Source organism: Anthonomus grandis, chromosome 14, assembly GCF_022605725.1.
Source record: "Anthonomus grandis grandis chromosome 14, icAntGran1.3, whole genome shotgun sequence".
In the NCBI taxonomy this organism is placed as follows: Eukaryota; Metazoa; Arthropoda; class Insecta; order Coleoptera; family Curculionidae; genus Anthonomus; species Anthonomus grandis.
Genome location: NC_065559.1, coordinates 4,886,939 through 4,905,323, shown reverse-complemented (window position 1 = coordinate 4,905,323; position 18,385 = coordinate 4,886,939). Strand labels below are relative to the sequence as shown.

The 18,385-nt window shown below is 35.1% G+C and overlaps 2 protein-coding genes across 3 annotated transcripts in view; one reads left to right on the top strand and one right to left on the bottom strand.

Annotated features, from left to right (window-relative positions):
• The window catches only part of LOC126744540 (kinesin light chain), a 73,519-nt gene extending 69,239 nt beyond the window's left edge, over positions 1-4,280 (top strand). For both annotated transcript variants that reach the window (XM_050451995.1, XM_050451993.1), the window contains one exon: positions 3,811-4,280. In XM_050451995.1, coding sequence (XP_050307952.1) covers positions 3,811-3,840 — 30 coding nt within the window. In that variant the 3' untranslated portion in view covers positions 3,841-4,280. The remainder of the gene's footprint in view (positions 1-3,810) is intronic.
• Positions 4,269-18,350, bottom strand: LOC126744543 (histone deacetylase 8-like). Its single transcript, XM_050452003.1, has 8 exons — positions 17,919-18,350; positions 9,973-10,147; positions 9,756-9,921; positions 9,596-9,702; positions 9,211-9,415; positions 4,657-4,817; positions 4,509-4,606; positions 4,269-4,449 (listed from the first exon to the last, which is right to left on the bottom strand). The coding sequence occupies exons 1-8, from the start codon at positions 17,997-17,999 to the stop codon at positions 4,315-4,317; spliced, it is 1,128 nt and encodes a 375-aa protein (XP_050307960.1). The 5' UTR covers positions 18,000-18,350; the 3' UTR covers positions 4,269-4,314.
• Positions 18,351-18,385: the final 35 nt, after the last annotated feature.

Sequence of the window (18,385 nt, the reverse complement as noted above, 5' to 3'; positions counted from 1 at the left end):
TTTTTTTTTACAGGGTGACAACTGGTAATAGGACGATTTTGAAGTAAATGTTAGACAAGAAATTTACGAGAAAATACCTATCAAAATGAAACTTCCATTTACAATCTGATTTAAGTATGAAAAATAATGCCATCAAGATGGTGACCATCAAGTTGGATGCAGTTTTCGATCCTCTTTATGAATCTCTCCTTAATATCGCTCGATGAATAGTAAGGATTTCCTAGAGAATTACTACTACTCATCAAACTACGATGCTTCTGAGCATAAACACGACTCTTTAGATACCCTCCTGGAAAAAATCACACATTGACAGGTCTGGAAACCTTGCCGGCCACGGCACATCTCCAAAAGTGAAAAGATCCTGTTGGTAGTATGTGCCGAAGTGCTATCTTGCTGCAACCACAGATTTCATGAGTTTGCCCTTTTAAAAAAAATTGGATCATGTGAACCTAGCGATTACAATTAACGGTGACGGTGCGGATACTTCGAAGAAATATAGACCAATAGCACATCATACTGTGACTTTCAGAATTTAGAGGACGCTCATGGATATTACGTGGGTTTTCAGGAGCCCAGTACCTGTAATTATGTTTATTAACTGCTCCATCTAAGTGAAAATGACAGTGCTGGAGACGACCGCGAAATTTTGGCTACTGATCTGAATTGTTACAAACTAGTCGATTCTGACATAGTCTAATGCTAAACGGTAAACTTGCCGGGTTAATTGTTGACCCAAGCAGTATAATTAATTATTAAATAATTGAAAATTGGTTGTACCATAATACATCGCGCACTTCGAATAAAATTACATGAGCATGAAAGTAAAAGACCCCCGTGACACAGTCCTTAACCCTCGGCGAGTCATTTCTTAATTTAATAGAAAAGTTGCTACATCGAGTAATGATATGAGACTTTGAGGAATTGTTACATGCACTTTTTATTCACAAATGGCATGGACTTGCCAGTGCTAAACAAAAACAGCGATTTAGTGGGGAATGAAAGGAATAAAAGAAGTTCAAACGCGCTTTCCAGAGATTTGGGAATACAACAATGTCTGGAAATGTACATGGTAGATACATTTCATGTATGTTGTAAAAATAACGAAGATTAGAGCGAGTTGTGAAGTCAACTTTCAAGCAGAATAAGTGAACGGTGTTTTGGAAAATTAACAAAAATTAACTGTATAGGAAGGAAGACTAAGAAAAGGAAAATTTGGGTAAAAAAATCAAATTAGAGAAGGTTTTACAGTCTTTCCAGGATATTGGGAATACAAGAGGTTCTGTTCGGTAATGTTTGAAATTAAGTTGACAACAACCATTATGGTATTTTTGCCCAAGATTTTCAGCGGATTACTGATAGCTAATTCTATTTTACTCATATTTACATGGCATTGATCCTATGAACTACATAATTTCTGTACTTTTATTGCAGGTTGTTTGTCTTTTTCCATGATAGATTTTGTTGAAAATTACATCGCCTCGAACTCGTGTCAATCCATGGTTTTCCAATCAATCAATGGCTTTCCAAAGCCACTGGTAATACAGGGTGACAACTGGTAATAGGACGATTTTGAAGTAAATGTTAGACAAGAAATTTACGAGAAAATACCTATCAAAATGAAACTTCCATTTACAATCTGAATTAAGTATGAAAATAATGCCATAAAGATGGTACCATCAAGTTGGATGCAGTTTTCGATTCATAAAGATGAATCCCTCCTTAATATCGCTCGACGAATAGTAAGGATTTCCTAGAGAATTACTACTACTCATCAAACTACGATGCTTCTGAGCATAAACACGACTCTTTAGATACCCCCCTCGAAAAAATCACACATTGACAGGTCTGGAAACCTTGCCGGCCACGGCACATCTCCAAAAGTGAAATGAGCTAACCTGTTGGTAGTATGTGCCGAGGCACTATCTTGCTGCAACCACACATTTCTTGAATTTGCCCTTTTAAAAAAAATTGGATCATGTGAACGTAGCGATTACAATTAACGGTGACGGTGCGGCTACTTCGAAAAAATATGGACCAATAGCACATCATACTGTGACTTTCAGAATTTACAGGACGCTCATGGATATTACGTGGGTTTTCAGGAGCCCAGTACCTGTAATTATGTTTATTAACTGCTCCATCTAAGTGAAAATGACAGTGCTGGAGACGACCGCGAAATTTTGGCTACTGATCTGAATTGTTACAAACTAGTCGATTCTGACATAGTCTAATGCTAAACTGTAAACTTGCCGGGTTAATTGTTGACCCAAGCAGTGTAATTAATTATTAAATAATTGAAAATTGGTTGTACCATAATACATCGCGCACTTCGAATAAAATTACATGAGCATGAAAGTAAAAGATCCCCGTGACACAGTCCTTAACCCTCGGCAAGTCATTTCTTAATTTAATAGAAAAGTTGCTACATCGAGTAATGATATGAGACTTTGAGGAATTGTTACATGCACTTTTTATTCACAAATGGCATGGACTTGCCAGTGCTAAACAAAAACAGCGATTTAGTGGGAATGAAAGACATCAAACGCGCTTTCCAGAGATTTGGGAATACAACAATGTCTGGAAATGTACATGGTAGATACTTTTCATGTATGTTGTAAAAATAACGAAGATTAGAGCAAGTTGTGAATTCAACTTTCAAGCAGTATAAGTGAATGGTGTTATGGGAAATTACCAAAAGTTACCTGTATAGGGAGGAAGTTAAAGAAAAGGAAATTTGGGTAAAAAAAGTCAAATTTAGAGAAGGTTTTACAGGGAATTGGGAATACAAGAGGTTCTAGAAAAGTAGATTAGGGTTACATTTTAAGGATTTCCGATAAACAGTTCAAACTAGAGGAAGTTATAATTTAATCTTCGAACAGGAAGATGAACTCTTACTCATCATCTGTTGTATACCTAATAGCAATTGCTGGAATAACCCAATAATGGTCCATTAAGGTTTGAAAGTTTTGTTATGATCTATGACTATTTCATTCTGAAGATATCTGAATAAAATATTAATTTATACTAAATATTTAAATAAAACAAAAATTGGTTTTAACCAGAACTTCGAGAATCTTTTATTGTGAATTCCCTGTGATTGAAACAGAATTTTTAAAGAATTTTTAGGGAAATGATCTGCCGATAGTCAAAGAACTTCAGGGATTAAAGGCTAACAAAAATGACCTGTATAGGAAGGAAGTTAAAGAAAAGGAAAATTTGGGTAAAAAAAATCAAATTAGAGAAGGCTTTACAGTCTTTCCAGCGAACTGGAAATGCAAGGGGTTCTGGAAAAGTAGATTAGGGTTACATTTCAAGGATTTTTCATAAACAGTTAAAACTAGAGGAAGTTATGGTTTAATCAGTTGTAGGCCTAATAACAATTGCTGGCACATCTCATCAAGGTCTAAAAGTTTAGATATATTCAGTGAATGTTTTAGATAAGCATCCTATGACATGTAAATAAAATATTAATTTATTTCAAATATTTAATTTAAAAAAAACATCGAGAAATCTTTGTTTTGAATTCCCTATTATTGAAACATAATACTTAGGGAAATGAAGGGATTTATATGAGATTAACGGCTATAAAGTTTAGTAAGAATAAAAGAAATTTGAGAAGTTCAAACGCCATTTCCAGAAACTTAAGAATACAAAAATGTCTGGAAATGGGGTTTTCATAAGATTACACTTAACAATATAACCAAGAAGTTGACTATCACAATATAATATTATAAAGTTTTCAAAGCTTCTCAACAAAACTGTTTAAAACGAATGAATGTGTCATTTGTATGTATTTTCTTTCTTTTTCAGATGAAAACCTCCGTGAAGCGATTTCCGTAAATTAGCCATTCTTGTATTTTTAGCCATAATTATTTTTAAGTTCGGCTCCGAACAACTCCATAATTTCTCGGAAATGGCAAACGATTCGAAAATCGTTAGGCTGATTGTCAAATCTAAAAACAATCAAAAAGAGTAAACTTCTCTCTTGTAGACGCTTTCTACTACTTGCAGGCAACCTTAGAACTTGTTCCAAATAACACACTTTAAAAAAAAATCTCAATATTTATTTTTTAAAAGATGCTCATGCTAAGCTTTGTTTGCTTACATGAAAGAATGCCATTTTACTAAATACAGTTAGTATTCTTTCAGATTTAAGTTCGCATTGTTTTGTGTAGTGTACTCTGATTAACAATATAACTCAATAATAAAAAAATGTGATTCAATGTATTTGGTGGTCTTTGCTGATGTTTCCAATAAATAAAAAATAATTCATATTAAAATTGCTGCGTTTTATTACACCACCAATAGAATGTGTCAAGACTTACTTATTAGGTCGCAATAATAGGTAATTTTTTCAACCATGGAATTTATATGCTGGGTGGTATTGTGGTCTTTTTTCCTACCTTCTGCTATATGCAGTTCGAAACTGGGTCCGTACTCACAAAAATACTAAAAATAATTCAAATCAGTTATTAAACGTCAAAAAATTTTGTTTTATTTAGTCTTACCTTGCTAGAATCTGGAATGTCATTTTCCAGCTCCTGGTTTACTATTAACGATGTTAGGTAAGTCCATAGGCGAGCGGTATTGGGTAAGTTGTAACCACCTGCAATGAGTATTTTACTTACATTGGACAATATTATAATGTGACCTTACCTCCACCTAAAAATAACGTAGGTATATCACAGCCTAAAATTGTTTTAATGCAGGTTCCGATGCCGTTTAAAGTCAAATTGCTCTCTCCTATAGGATCTTCATTTAGTCCGTCAGCTCCGCATTGGACAACTAAAGCTTTTGGTTTAAATGTTTCATAAATTCTAAAAAAGATTGTTTAAGGGATAATATTTTAAAATCTAGGACGTACGTTTACAATTTATTTATTCAATTAGTTATTCTAACTTAATTTAAAAATAGTTGTCTCAAAAGCTTTAATTTAGAAATGGTGCTGTGAGATCTCGTAAATATTTTACTTCCTCGTTACAATTTTGGTAAAACTGCAGCTTAGCAATTTTTGTCAAAATTAACTGATTTCAACGGAATTTTTTTTAACACTTTATTTAAAAATCGCATGTATTTTCATTATTATCAATATTCTCTCTACTGACAGTATCATACATGATGGAAAATACAAGGCTTTTGTAAGAACGGAGTTCAAACGCAATCAAAAAACGCAATAAATGAAACTTTCATGCTTCAAAAAGAAGGTGGTTAAAAATATGTTTATTTTTACAAGCCTAAATACTATTACTAGTAATTCTATAATCCTAAATTAGGCTTACCATTAGGATTATAGATTAAGACCATACAGGTATTGTGTCTGATTTGCTATATGCATTTACCTGTTGAGGTCTGAATAGTGTTCGAATATTTAAGTTGTAGCATAAAGCTATGCTTAATAGGGAAAATTTTAGAGAAATTGTTACAGCATGGAAAATTAAGGTTCCCCGGTTATACATTTTTCATACTTGCTTTTAAAAATACTGAAAATTATCTGCAACACAGTCAATTTCACGAACATAATACTAGATATAAATCTGATCTGGGTATTGCACATCTTATAGACTCAATATTAGTTGCTACTGTTGAATTAAGTTCGCTTAAAATGAGTCATTTTAATAAAAAAATCCCACTAAAAATTGCATATATTTTAACAGAAGCTCCTAATCTGCAGAATAACTAGTTATTTATAATAAAGTAAGTTCTTATAAAATACAGACGCCTAACCGCGCCCTTTTTCCACATTAAATTTAACTTGTTTTTATCAAAATGTTCGTGGTCTTAACACTAAAACCGAGACTTTTTTTCTTGCCGCCATTGCTCAGGATTTTCACACTATATGCATCACCAAGACATGGTTGAGGCCAGAGATATCTAGTGGTGAAATATTTCCAAAGACTTATGATGTTTACCGGTCGGACCGAAAATTTGAATCCGTTAATGCCACACGTGGTGGCGGAGTTCTCTGTGCAGTTTCTAAAAACATTGTGTCTGAAAAAATTAGTTTGTCTGATTTTTGCAACAGTATTGCGCCCTCTATCGATGTTGTTGGCTGTAAATTTACTATTAGGTTACAGATATTTTACATGATTGTTTTGTACCTCCCACCATCTATCACATCTGTAATTTTCGAGCAATTTCTGGATCAGTTTACACTTTTAATATCAAAGCTAAACCATAATGTAATAATAGTGGGCGATTTTAACGTGTCTGAATTCTCTATTGACTCACCTACAGGTAATCATGTTAGTCAAAAGTCTATTGCTGTGAATAATTTTGCTAACACTTTTAATCTTGTTCAGTGTAATCACATCCTAAACTATAATAACAGACTATTGGATCTTGTTTTATCTAACTTCACCTGTACTGTTTCGCGTAGTGACGTGCCTTTTGTCTTGGATGATTCGCATCACCCTGCAATGGAAATTGATTTTACTGTCTCAGGCCAACGTGCCCATAATTTTCAGCTTAATAAAAACTTATCTCATTCTTTTAATTTTAGAAAGGCCAACTTCCACCTCCTTTATGACTCGATCCTTGAAGCTGACTGGTCTACTGTGTATTTATCCTCTAACGTTAATGATGCATGTCGAGCCCTATATGATATATTGAATGGCATATTTGCCGCACACATTCCTCTTAAGCAGCAACGTAAGAGAAGATTTCCAAATTATTATTCTTGAGAATTGATTAAGAACATTTATAGGAAAGAAAAGGCTTTCAAGGACTTTAAAATGTACAATTCTCCATTCTTTCAAAATAAATTCCATTCTCTTAGACGCCTTATCAAACTACAAATACGCAATGAATATAAGTTTACAGGGTGTTTCAGAACTATGGAATCAAACTTCTGGGGGTTGTTCAGTGCAACAGAAGAATCCATTTGAGTATAGGAACCCATGTCCGGAAATGCGTCACTACGCCACTACGGCCCTAATACGCGTTAAAATTTATAAAAAACATTAATTACCTAAATAGCATCTGCTGCATTTATTTTTACCTTTTGTACATGATACCATAACAAAACCAACGCTTATCAATGTCAATTCTCAATGTCATGTTTAAAAATTTTATAGCTTACAATTTTTAAACATTTATTGCTAATGGAAAACTTTACCAATCAAGAATTGGCGCATATGCATTTGGCATACGGAGCAACAAACTGCAATGCACGAGCAGCATCGCGGTTGTATCATAAACGTTATCCCGAACGACAGCATCCTGGATACAAAAAGTTTATTGCGGTTCATCGGCGGCTCGCTGAGACAGGCATGTTTAAGACCAAGATGCACGATACTGGTGTTGCTCGAATCGTAAGAACGGTCGAATTTGAAGAAGAGGTGTTTCAGCGAGTTGCCGATGAACCATCAAATAGCACACGTGACGTCGCTAAGAATATGAATACGAGTAACGCTTCTGTCTGGCGGGTACTACACGAGCAACAACTCCTTCCTTACCACTTCCAGAAAGTTCAAGGTATGACTGCAGCCGATTATCATCCTAGAGTTCAATTTTGTCGATGGCTTCTGGATCACATCATTGCACAACCAAATTTTTTACGATATGTTTTGCGGACCGATGAAGCCTCTTTCACAAGAGACGGTATTTTTAATAGTAGGAATAGCCATGTTTGGGACCTTATGCAATTTTTCCAAGAAAACATCAGAATCGTTGGTCTGTCAACGTATGGGCAGGCATTGTTTATGATTATTTAATTGGGTCATACCTTCTACCGGAACGGTTAACAGGACCTATTTATCTGCGCTTCTTGGAGGAAGTTCTCCCAGAACTCCTTGAAAATGTTCCACTAGACAGCAAATGTGGTTTCAGCATGATGGAGCGCCGGCTCACTTTGCTGTACAAGTACGCGAGTATTTGGCTCAGCGTTTTGGGCACCGTTGGATTGCCAGAGGTGGAGCAGTTTCTTGGTCTCCTAGGTCACCCGATTTAACGTCGCTCGATTTTTTCTTGTGGGGACATGTAAAGTCTTTAGTCTACGAAACTCCAGTAGAATCAGAGCTAGACTTAATTGGACGAATAACAGCAGCATTTGAAATTATTCAAAACGAGGATCAAATTTTTAGTGTAGTCCGCCGAAATCATGTGCGGCGTTTAAATCGGTGTATTGAGGTTGGAGGAAGACATTTTGAACAATAGTTGTGATGGTATCTTATACAAAAGGTAAAAATAAATGCAGCAGATCCTATTTAGGTAATTAATATTTTTTCTAAATTTAAACGCGTCTTAGGGCCGTAGTGGCGTAGTGACACATTTCCGGACATGGGTTCCTATACTCAAATGGGTTCTACTGTTGCACTGAACAACCCCTAGAAGTTTGATCCCATAGTTCTGAAACACCCTGTATATATCAAACACCGAAAGGAATATTTCTTTGGATCCATCTAGCTATAATTAATATTATAGTAATTAAAGACCCACAAGACATAGTTGATGCTTTTGCATTGTTCTTTGGTGAGGCATTTATACAATCAAATTTCATTAACCACTCGTCGACGTGTGATAATGTGCCCTACTTTGACATTTCCAACGTTGATGCTTCCCAGATTATTTTGATAATAATAGTATAGGAAAGTTCTTACAAATATGCTTTAAAGACAATCCAAAGTTACATTCTTAAAATCATTTTTAGAAAAGATAAAGTGTTTCCAACATACTTTACAGTGAAAGAATACTGGCAATTCGATCTTTATATATTTTAAGTGTTTGTTCTTCTATAGACAAAAACCCTGAAATAGGTGTTTAATGTTGAAGGAAACTTATAGATTCCCAAGAGTACTAAACCTAAACCTTTAGTCATTTCACTACCTTACTGCTAAATACAACATTTCGTCACAACAGTATGGATGACAGAAAATAGAAAAGCTTTTAATAAGAAATGTATCAAGTAATAAAAATCAATATATTGAGTAATAAAACTTCTTTTTTTTTAAATTCAATTATCAAGCTAATTAAGTTTTGTTATGAGTTTGAGCAAATGGTGCACACTCTATCTTATTTTAATATTTATACAGTTAGTTTTTATTGTTAAACTCTTAGTATTATGGTTATTATGGTACATACATAAATTAGGTTTTCTAGGTGCCTAATATAATTACAATAGCAAACGTAAAAATTTTTGTATAATGTAACAATTTAATGTTGGTATTGATTGACCAAATGTTTTAAATAAATTATAAAAAAGTGCATACTTACAGAGGAAAAGTTTTGCTAAATATCTCTATATAGGTCTTATCACTAACTCCTTCTTTCAGGGGTATATTTAACGAAAAATATTTTCCTTTTCCGGCCCCTATATCATCTATATTTCCCGTATTTGGAAAGAATCCTGGACAATACTTATGATAGGACAAGGTCAATACTTTGTTACTGTATTGAAAGGCATTTTGTACTCCATCACCTACAACAATAAGATAAAATAATTCTGCTCTATAACTCCCCTCCATCTTAGAATTCTATAGTGATCCTTTTTAATTTTTATATTGCTCTCATTGTGTTATAATGTGTAATTATTTTATCTTGTTTTGTTTAAAAAAATGTATATTGTAACAAAAAAGCTAATACTTCCTAATTACCTTACCATGGTGAATATCCAAGTCAACATAAAGAATCCTTTCAAACTTCATATATAAAAGCTGTATGGCGATCACAATATCATTTGCATAGCAAAATCCAGAAGCACTATCCCTAGAAATAGTAAAAATTGAAATACATATAAATTTTAATGCTTGAAATATTACCTTTGCGAATGATGCCAGCCACCAAACCAATTTATCACAGTTTTACACTTTTCAGCAGCCAATAGTTTAGCCCCTGATACTGAACTACCAGTAACACAGGACACAAAATCAAATATGTTATTTAGTATAGGACAGTCATAACCTAGACCATACTCTAAATGTTCCTCTGAAATAAAGTGGTGGTGGTATTAAAGGGAGTTTGTTCAGGTTAACTTACCTTTAACGTCATCCATGTTCGTATCAAATGAGTTTAGAGACTTGAGCATATTAACATAATCAGAAGCATGAAAAGACAATAATTCGTCTTCAGTGGCATTTTCACTTTGAACTGCAACAATACTTTGATGAGACAATAGATTGTAGCTGCTTATCAGGTCTTGAACGATAGAAGCCTGCAATAAAAATTTAAACCACATTACAGATACCAAACTTAAAATATTACATTTATTGAATAAAGAACACATTTTATATAAAGGTGAAGCCTTGAAATTATTAACGCCAGTAAAATCCAGATAGAAACTTTGTCGAGCTTTAAATGAAAAGTAAATTTCGGATTAAATCTTGGGACAATCCACCTCATTTCTAATAATTTTCGAAAGGAAAATGATACATGTATTTATCACTGAAATATATGAAGCAGAGTCCAATTATCAAAGCCTCTTTCTGGGTAGTAACCAAATTTTTTACAATATGAATTAATTATATACAATATTGCCTGGACTGGATGATATTTCCACCAAAGTTAATTAAAATATCAAAAGCAAATATTTTAGTTCCCTATATCTATTCTGGTCTCATCAACTCAATAAACATGCGATTAAAGGGAGATAAATTATAATTAAGATCTACATTAAAGAGTTTTTACTTATTTAGAAGTCTTCGATTAAGTTTAGGGACATTTAATCAGATAAAATTGACTAGGTTACAGTTTTAATAATTAAGGTTATTTAATATATTATATGAAAATATTACAGCCTGCATGTTTCTTTTAACTAAGAGAGTATTAAATGAAAAACTATCCGGTGTACTTCGATAAGAAACCATGTATGGATAGCAGTTATTATTTATGATGTAAAGATACTGCAGAAATCTTTTATTGAACTTTTCTATCTGATTTATATGCACAGATTCAAAGGCATTCATATTTGAGAAGCATATTCAATGTGGGGTCCAACTATTGCAATATAAGCAGATTTTAAAATGCTTAATGTTACTTATGAAAAATCCCAGTGCTTTAAAGGCTTTTTTCGTAGTTGTTGGTGAACGTTGAAGTTGGTGACTACAACAAGTTAGGACTCTTTGTTTAGTAATTTATTTATTTAGCAGTTTATTTCCAACAGGTAAAGCGCAGTTACGGGAAAATCTACAATTAATGTTTTGAAAGTATTAAATTACTATAAATTAAATAACAAAAAGAAAGAAAAATAAGGAAAACTTAAATTACTATAGTAACATCATGTATATATCAAAATTAAAGGAGATGTAAATTAACATTAGAATGAACAAAGCCAGGGATTCATGGGACAAGGGAAAAAAGGAAGAGAAAAGGAATTATGGTAACTGTTGGTTTGTCAGAGACGTATCCTGAAACCTAATGTTAGTTCTGGCGCGATCTAAAGCAAAAGTGATATTTGCTCTAGAAGCAAATCGTGGTACATGAAATAGAATATCGTTCAAGAGAGGAGGAGAATTTATTTGATTATTGACCAACTTCCATAAGAATGTTACAAAATGAATTGTTCTCATGGCCAGAGATGGCAGATTAAATCTATCTAACATCAGATCATGATCATGTCCCCTAACAGGATATATTCCATCCTCACGAAACATAAGAAACTTTAAAACCCTTCTCTGAACAGTCTCGATGTAGCCAACATGGCATTCATAGAAAGGACACCACAACAAGGAACCGTATTCCAGTCTTGATCAAACAAAGAAAAAGTACAATAGTTTTATTGAGTTTGAGTTGTTAAAGAGTCGGCTATTTCGAATGACAAAACCCAGAAGTCTCAACGAGGAGGACACTGTCTGTTCAATATGTGGCACAAATGTGAGCCTATCGTCGAATACAACCCCTAGATCTTTAATAGAACAGAGGATTTGATTGTCTATATTGTAATTAAACAAAACAGGATCCTTGGTTCGGTGAAAGGAGATCACACAGCATTTCGAGATATTAAGACATAACTGATTTCGACTGCACCACCCCCTAATTAGGTCCAAGTTAGTAAGAACAAGCAGTCCAAGATACACCAAAATATTTTCAGCAGATCATAAGCTAGTCTAAGGCAGGAAATCAGTTCTATAAGATCATTAATATAAAAGATAAAAAGAAGTGGGCTGACATTGGATCCCTGTGGGACTCCAGAAGTTCAAATAAAGGTATTAGATCTGCAACCTTCCACCTCAACAAACTGTAGACGGTCAATAAGGTATGACGAAAGCAACGAAATTAGCCTTTCTGAGAAGTTGAATTGCTTGTTCAATTTTTCCAGCAGAATGCTATGATTTGTCTGATCGAAAGCCTTACTGAAATCAGTATACACCACATCAACCTGACTTTTTCTATCGAGGGCTGAAGAAATAAAATGAGTCACATTACAGAGGTTAGTGATGCACGACCTTTTAGGAATAAAACCGTGCTGATCTATAGAAAGTAGTGATTGAACTTGGGGAAGAATTCAGTTATAAACAATAGTTTCAAAAGTTTTGGAAAAATTGCAAAGTATGGAGATAGGTCGGTAGTTGTCGATTCTGTTTATATCGTCTTTTTTGTGAATTGGTATTACTTTAGCACATTTCCAGACGCCTGGAAATTTGCCAGTTTTCAAAATAAGGTTAAAAATATGACATAAAGGCTGACAAAGGACAAACATGCAGTCTTTAGCCACAAAACTTGGAACACCATCTGGACCGGCTGTCAACTTGTTTTTTAGCCTCCGACTAGCAGCAATAATTTATTTATTTATTTATTTATTTATTCATCAACGTATATAACATTTCAAGTACTTATTAATAATTAACAGTAGTCTTAAGTAAAACTATAATACTAATAAACAATACTGTACTAAACATAATCCAAAGAGTGGGAGTAGGGCACTATCCCAAGATAGTTGCCCTAGCTGACGACTTAAATTTATTTAAAGATGTACTGAAAAAATCAAGATCTTTTGCAAATCTATTCACTGTAGAAGCTATTCTATTTATAGGACTGTTTAGTAGATAGGATGTTCTGCAAAAGGGAATGTGGAGAAGCGCCTGACCTCGTGTTGTGTAAGAAGATACATGCAAAGAGAAAAGGCACAGACATTCCGGACTTCTAACAATACCATTCAGAACCTTAAATGCAAAGCAAACATCAAAGAACTGCCTTCTACTTGATAAGGAGTTTATGCTCAGGTAGGACATGGTCTCTGAACAGGTAAGATCCAGGCCTGACTTCATAAGAGTATATCTGGCAAACCTGATAAACTTGTGCTGGATATTTTCAAGCCTCTCAATGTGAATCAGAAAATGAGGTGACCAAACAATATTGGAGAATTCGAGAAGAGATCTCACCAGGCAAATATATAGTGTCTTCAATGCTGACACATTAGTAAAGTCTTTGCAAGATCTTTTGATAAAACCAAGCAGTTTATTAGCTCTATTTACAGTATTTTCGAAGTGGTGGGAGAAAGTAAGACTCGGGTCCAGAAAGACACCCAAATCCTTGACTGAGTCAAGCTCCTTCAAGGGGATACCATCAATAACATATTGACAAGGAGGGGAGACCCTTAAACGAGTAAACCTCATAAACCCACATTTCTTAACATTCAATGACATTTCATTCGACTTACACCAGGAAAACACTCTGTTTATATCTCTCTGAAGCACCAACTGATCCTGAAAGGAGGAAATCCGCCGAAAAATTTTCAAATCATCAGCGAAGAGCAAAAACTCAGACTCCAGTAGGGAGCCGAGGTGATTGATAAAGAGACTGAATAACAATGGTCCCAAATGGGAGCCCTGAGGGACCCCTGAAGTTGTCAAAAATGGGTTGGACAAAAAACCACCAATTTTAACACGCTGCTCTCTATCCATCAGATAAGACTTGATCCAAAGTAAAAGAGATCCGCTGATGCCGAGATCTGAAATATGAGAGATAAGAATATTATGGTTGACCCTATCGAAGGCCTTACTAAAGTCCGTGTATATCGCATGTGTTTCATTACCGTCGGCAAAAGATTTAAAGATATAGTTGCTAAAAACAAACAAGTTTGTATCCACAGAACGACCTCTGGTGAATCCATGCTGCTGATCTCCAATTATTTCCTGAAATGTGCCAGATAGAACCACCTCTACACAGTGCTCGAACAGTTTAGGAATTGCAGAGAGGATACTAATGGGACGATAGTTAGTTATGTCACTCTTATTCCCAGATTTATAAATAGGACATACATGAGATAGCTTCCAGTTCTCTGGAAAAGTTCCAGAAGTTAGGGACAAATTGAAAATATGAAAAAGTGGAAGGAAAAGGGAATGGCTGCATTCTTTCAAAAGCCTGTTTGGAATTCCATCGGGACCCGCTCCCTTTCTGCTGTCCAGTTTAGCTAATGCTGTTTCAATTGTAGTAGCACTAAGGAACACGTGGTTGATATGGTTAAATTTACATGAGGTATCGAGACCGTCAGAGGCATTAGAAGGGTTAGTATTCTTGTTAAATACAGATAAAAAGTGGGTGGCAAAGAGATTTGCAATAGAAATACCAGTATCGGCCCTGAGATCATGAAGGAACATCTCATCTGGAACGGTAGAATCGCTTTGATTGGACTGAAGTCTTACAAATTTCCAAAAGGTCTTGCTATCGTTCTCTATTGCATTTTCGGCTCTTTCAATGTAATGTCTGTAGCATTCACTAGATAATGAACGGCATTCTGAGCGCAGAACACTAAAACTTAAGTAATCAGTATTTGATCCTGACTGTCTGTACCTTCTATGTGCTATTTTTTTCTGAATAACTAGACTTTTTAGTTCTCTAGAAAACCATGGTGGATAATGTTTCTTGGGAGAGTGTTTTTTTATTGGCACAAACAGATTCAAACAATCATAAACAACAGAATAGAAGTTTGCAACAGTGGTATTTAAGTTATCGTTAACAATTATTGACATCCAGTTGTATGTAGAAAAGTAGTTATTTATAGACACAAAATCTGCTTGATTAAAGTTGTAAAAATAAGTTATAGGTAGTTCCAGGTAATTGGACTTACTATTGGGTAGTTGCAGCTCAAGAGCAGGATGGTAAGGATCTGACCCGACTAAACCATTACATTTAGTTGTTAAAGTGGAATGAAAAGTTGTAAAGCAAAGGTCAAGAATTGTTCCATGATCATTAACCACTGCATTGAGCTGCATTAAACCTAGAAAAGTGAATGTGTCACATAAAAGATTTTCTTTATCAGATGTAACATTATTTGGGGTTAAGCCATAATGATCATCACTAGGTAACCATGAAATATTAGAAAGGTTAAAGTCACCAACAATAAGAACATTATTAAAGCTCTCGCAAGCTTTGGTAACAGAGGCACAATGCGCTGCATACACAGATAGATCCATGGATGGAGGAACATAAATGCAGCCAATGCAATAATCCTCGCCATCACCAAGACGCACAGAGATCCAGATTTCTTCAAGTGAGTTGTCAGCAGTTGGCAAACGATGGGATTTTAGGGTGTTGCTCACTGCTAGGAGCACACCCCCGCCTCTACTTTTTGAACTGTTACTAGTGTTGCGGTCCGTTCTATACACACAGTAGTTGGAGCTAAGGAATTCACCGTCGTTGACTGTAGGATCCAGCCAAGTTTCAGTTAGGGCAAGAATGTGGTAGTCTTCTGCTTGGGCCGCACAGAGAAATCCCTTTAGTTTAGTTTTTAAGCCCCTCACGTTCTGATAAAAGAACGATACATCGTCTACTGTGGGCGCTGAGACAGTGTTGGGTCTAACTGAAAATTCGCCCCACGGCCCTGAGTGCGCCTGGGACGAAATTCCTTGACCGCTATACCGGCTGGCCAGAGGTTCGGGTCAAGTAGTCCCTTCAGTAGGGACTCTTTTACCCCTATCCTAAAGGATACAACATCCTCATTCTTATCCAATATGGCACATTTAACATCTGAGATGTTTAGTTGTTTCTCAAGGTAATTTAGAATCTGCTGCTCAGTAGTGTCCGGATTGCATCTGCCCAAATACAACCACTGACGTCTATCAGCTGCAGATAGTGAAGAAGCTTCAGAAGAAGTCCCAATGATGACTGTTTGTCTGCCAGGGTTAGTTCGATGGATTGATTGTGGTGTCGACCTATTCTGTGATTTTGCTTCAGAATTGGCGCCAGCCATTGAAGAGCTACTAGGCCTTGATCTGATTGGATCAACCCTTTTTGCGTAGGTATGGGCTACTGTTTCTGTTTCTAACGGCAAAGACACAGTATTGTCCGGAGACAAAGATGTTAGAGAAGTTATATTAGTTGGGGGGCAGGATGACTTTGATGGAATAAGATCCTTGAGCATGTTTAAATCCACTTCCAGTATTGTCAACCTGGCCTCTAGCGCTTCATTTTTTGCTTGTAGTAGTTTTAACAATTCAGAATCACTGTTTGAGGCGGAAACGCTCTTTCCTCCGATTCCTTTCTCGACCAATCTTATAAGACTCTCCTGGAATGCAATATTAGCATCATGAAAACCACAAGAAATTTGGTTGGTGATTGTGTTTTGAAAGGATTTCATTTGAGCTTCCAGAAAAATAGCAGCATTTGTTGGGGAGCTGTTGTCCGTGCTGGTTATCCGCAAGCTGGGTTTGCACACAGAACACACAAAACACATGACTCTAGTTTTCATTTGAGTGACCTGAGCCTCTGATGTAGTAAATTTTGAACATGATAAGCAATGCACGACACTACAGAAGTCGCAAACAATCTTATATTTTACCTCTCTATCTGTTAGACTTGCACCACACCTTCCGCAAGCCATGATATAGATCAGAATAGCAATTTAACAGGCTCCCAAAAACTCCAAATCCGAAAACACGTTGACTTGGAAATTATTATTAAAAGTCAACAAATCCAATTCTTCAAACTCGTTGGCTTAAGCAGAGCGGCAAAATAAATACCAAGAATGTTCAGGTATTGATTCTCATAGACGCACAAAAAAAAAAACGTATTGTTATCTGAGAATTTCTTTTGTTTTCACTGAAAATCACAATTACTCACGAACCACCAATCACCAGCAGTACCAGAACAGAATATTGCAAAGACAATGCCAAGAAGCAGAAAATATGTAAGAATCTCAGGGGTAATTGATGGAAGAATGTCAATGAGGTCTGAGGAATTAGAAGAAGGATAGGTTTCTGCGAGGTTGATTGGATCTTTATAGGCATTCTGAAAAGGTTTGGCAAAAGCTGGCACAATATTTTCTGTTCCTTGAAAAGAATTACCATTGGCATCGCACATGATAGATGGAAGTGAAGAGTGACCTTTCTTAGCTCTAACAAAAGACCAAAACGATGAGGGATCAGTGACAATATTCTTCTCGGCTTGGGTCACAAATGAGTTATAGCCTCACGGGCTTTAGATTTTACCGTCTGACGAATCCTGTTGTATCTGGAAAGATTAAATTCAGTTGGAGAGGATCTATAATCACGATATGCTTTTTCCTTCTTAAAGATATTAGAAATAATTTGTTTTGAAAACCATACTGGAAATCATCTTCATTGTTTAAAAGGTGCTGAAGCAGCAAAAGCTGAATCAAGTCTTTTGTAAAGTTCCTTGCAAGCGCTGTCAACATCAGAAGACTGCAAGACGGACAACCAGTCTGCATCAAGCAACAAATTATACATGAGTGGAAAGTCTGCTTTTCACTTATGGACATACTGAGAGAAAGACTTGATTGATATACATACATAATAATTTTTATAGCATTTTCTGCTTTTTTGCAATACTAACAGCCAATATCTTCAGTAAGAATTGCCCTATCATTACCAAACCAGACAGGAACTCAAGATCTGGTATATATTAAAAATTTACTTTTGATTTCAACCAAAGAGAACCCATTTTTGAATTCAAGTATGTAAATTAAGTAATAAAATATGCAAATATATTATCTATTTGTTAATAGTTAATAATCCAAAATTTCTCACCCTATTTGACATCGAAGGCAATTTATCACACTGTTTAATTAATTCTGTATTATAAATATACACTATTTTGTCTTTCAACATATTTATTACTGTATATAATATTATTAATCAAATTCTTTTATAATGTTATTTATGGTCATTCTTACTGTTGCCACTTGCCTGTAACTTTCCCGCGTCTTTTGAAATTTTGAAACGTCAATTGTCAAAGTCTCACAGACCACCGATTGTGCTTACGTAACTAACCGTTTTTTATTTATATTTTTGAATTCAACAAAACATAGCATAAAGAGCAAAGAAAAATCAAACAATAAAAGGAAAATGTACTTTTTTCTAGTAGTACTAATTCGTACAATAAAATTATAAAATCTTAGTATTGACAACTGATATTTATTCCGTTTCGGTATTCCGCGCCTTTCTGGATACTACCTTAGATTTGTTAAATTGTGTTTGTCAATGTCATTTGTCAA

Bases quoted from the DNA above. Each gene is read 5' to 3' on its own strand.
- LOC126744543 (XM_050452003.1), bottom strand. From the start codon at position 17,999: ATGTTGAAAGACAAAATAGTGTATATTTATAATACAGAATTAATTAAA. The intron at 4,607-4,656 runs GTAAGGTCACAT...TACTCATTGCAG, and splicing joins TACGTTATTTTTAGGTGGAG to GTGGTTACAACTTACCCAAT. The intron at 4,450-4,508 runs GTAAGACTAAAT...AATTATTTTTAG, and splicing joins ACATTCCAGATTCTAGCAAG to TATTTTTGTGAGTACGGACC.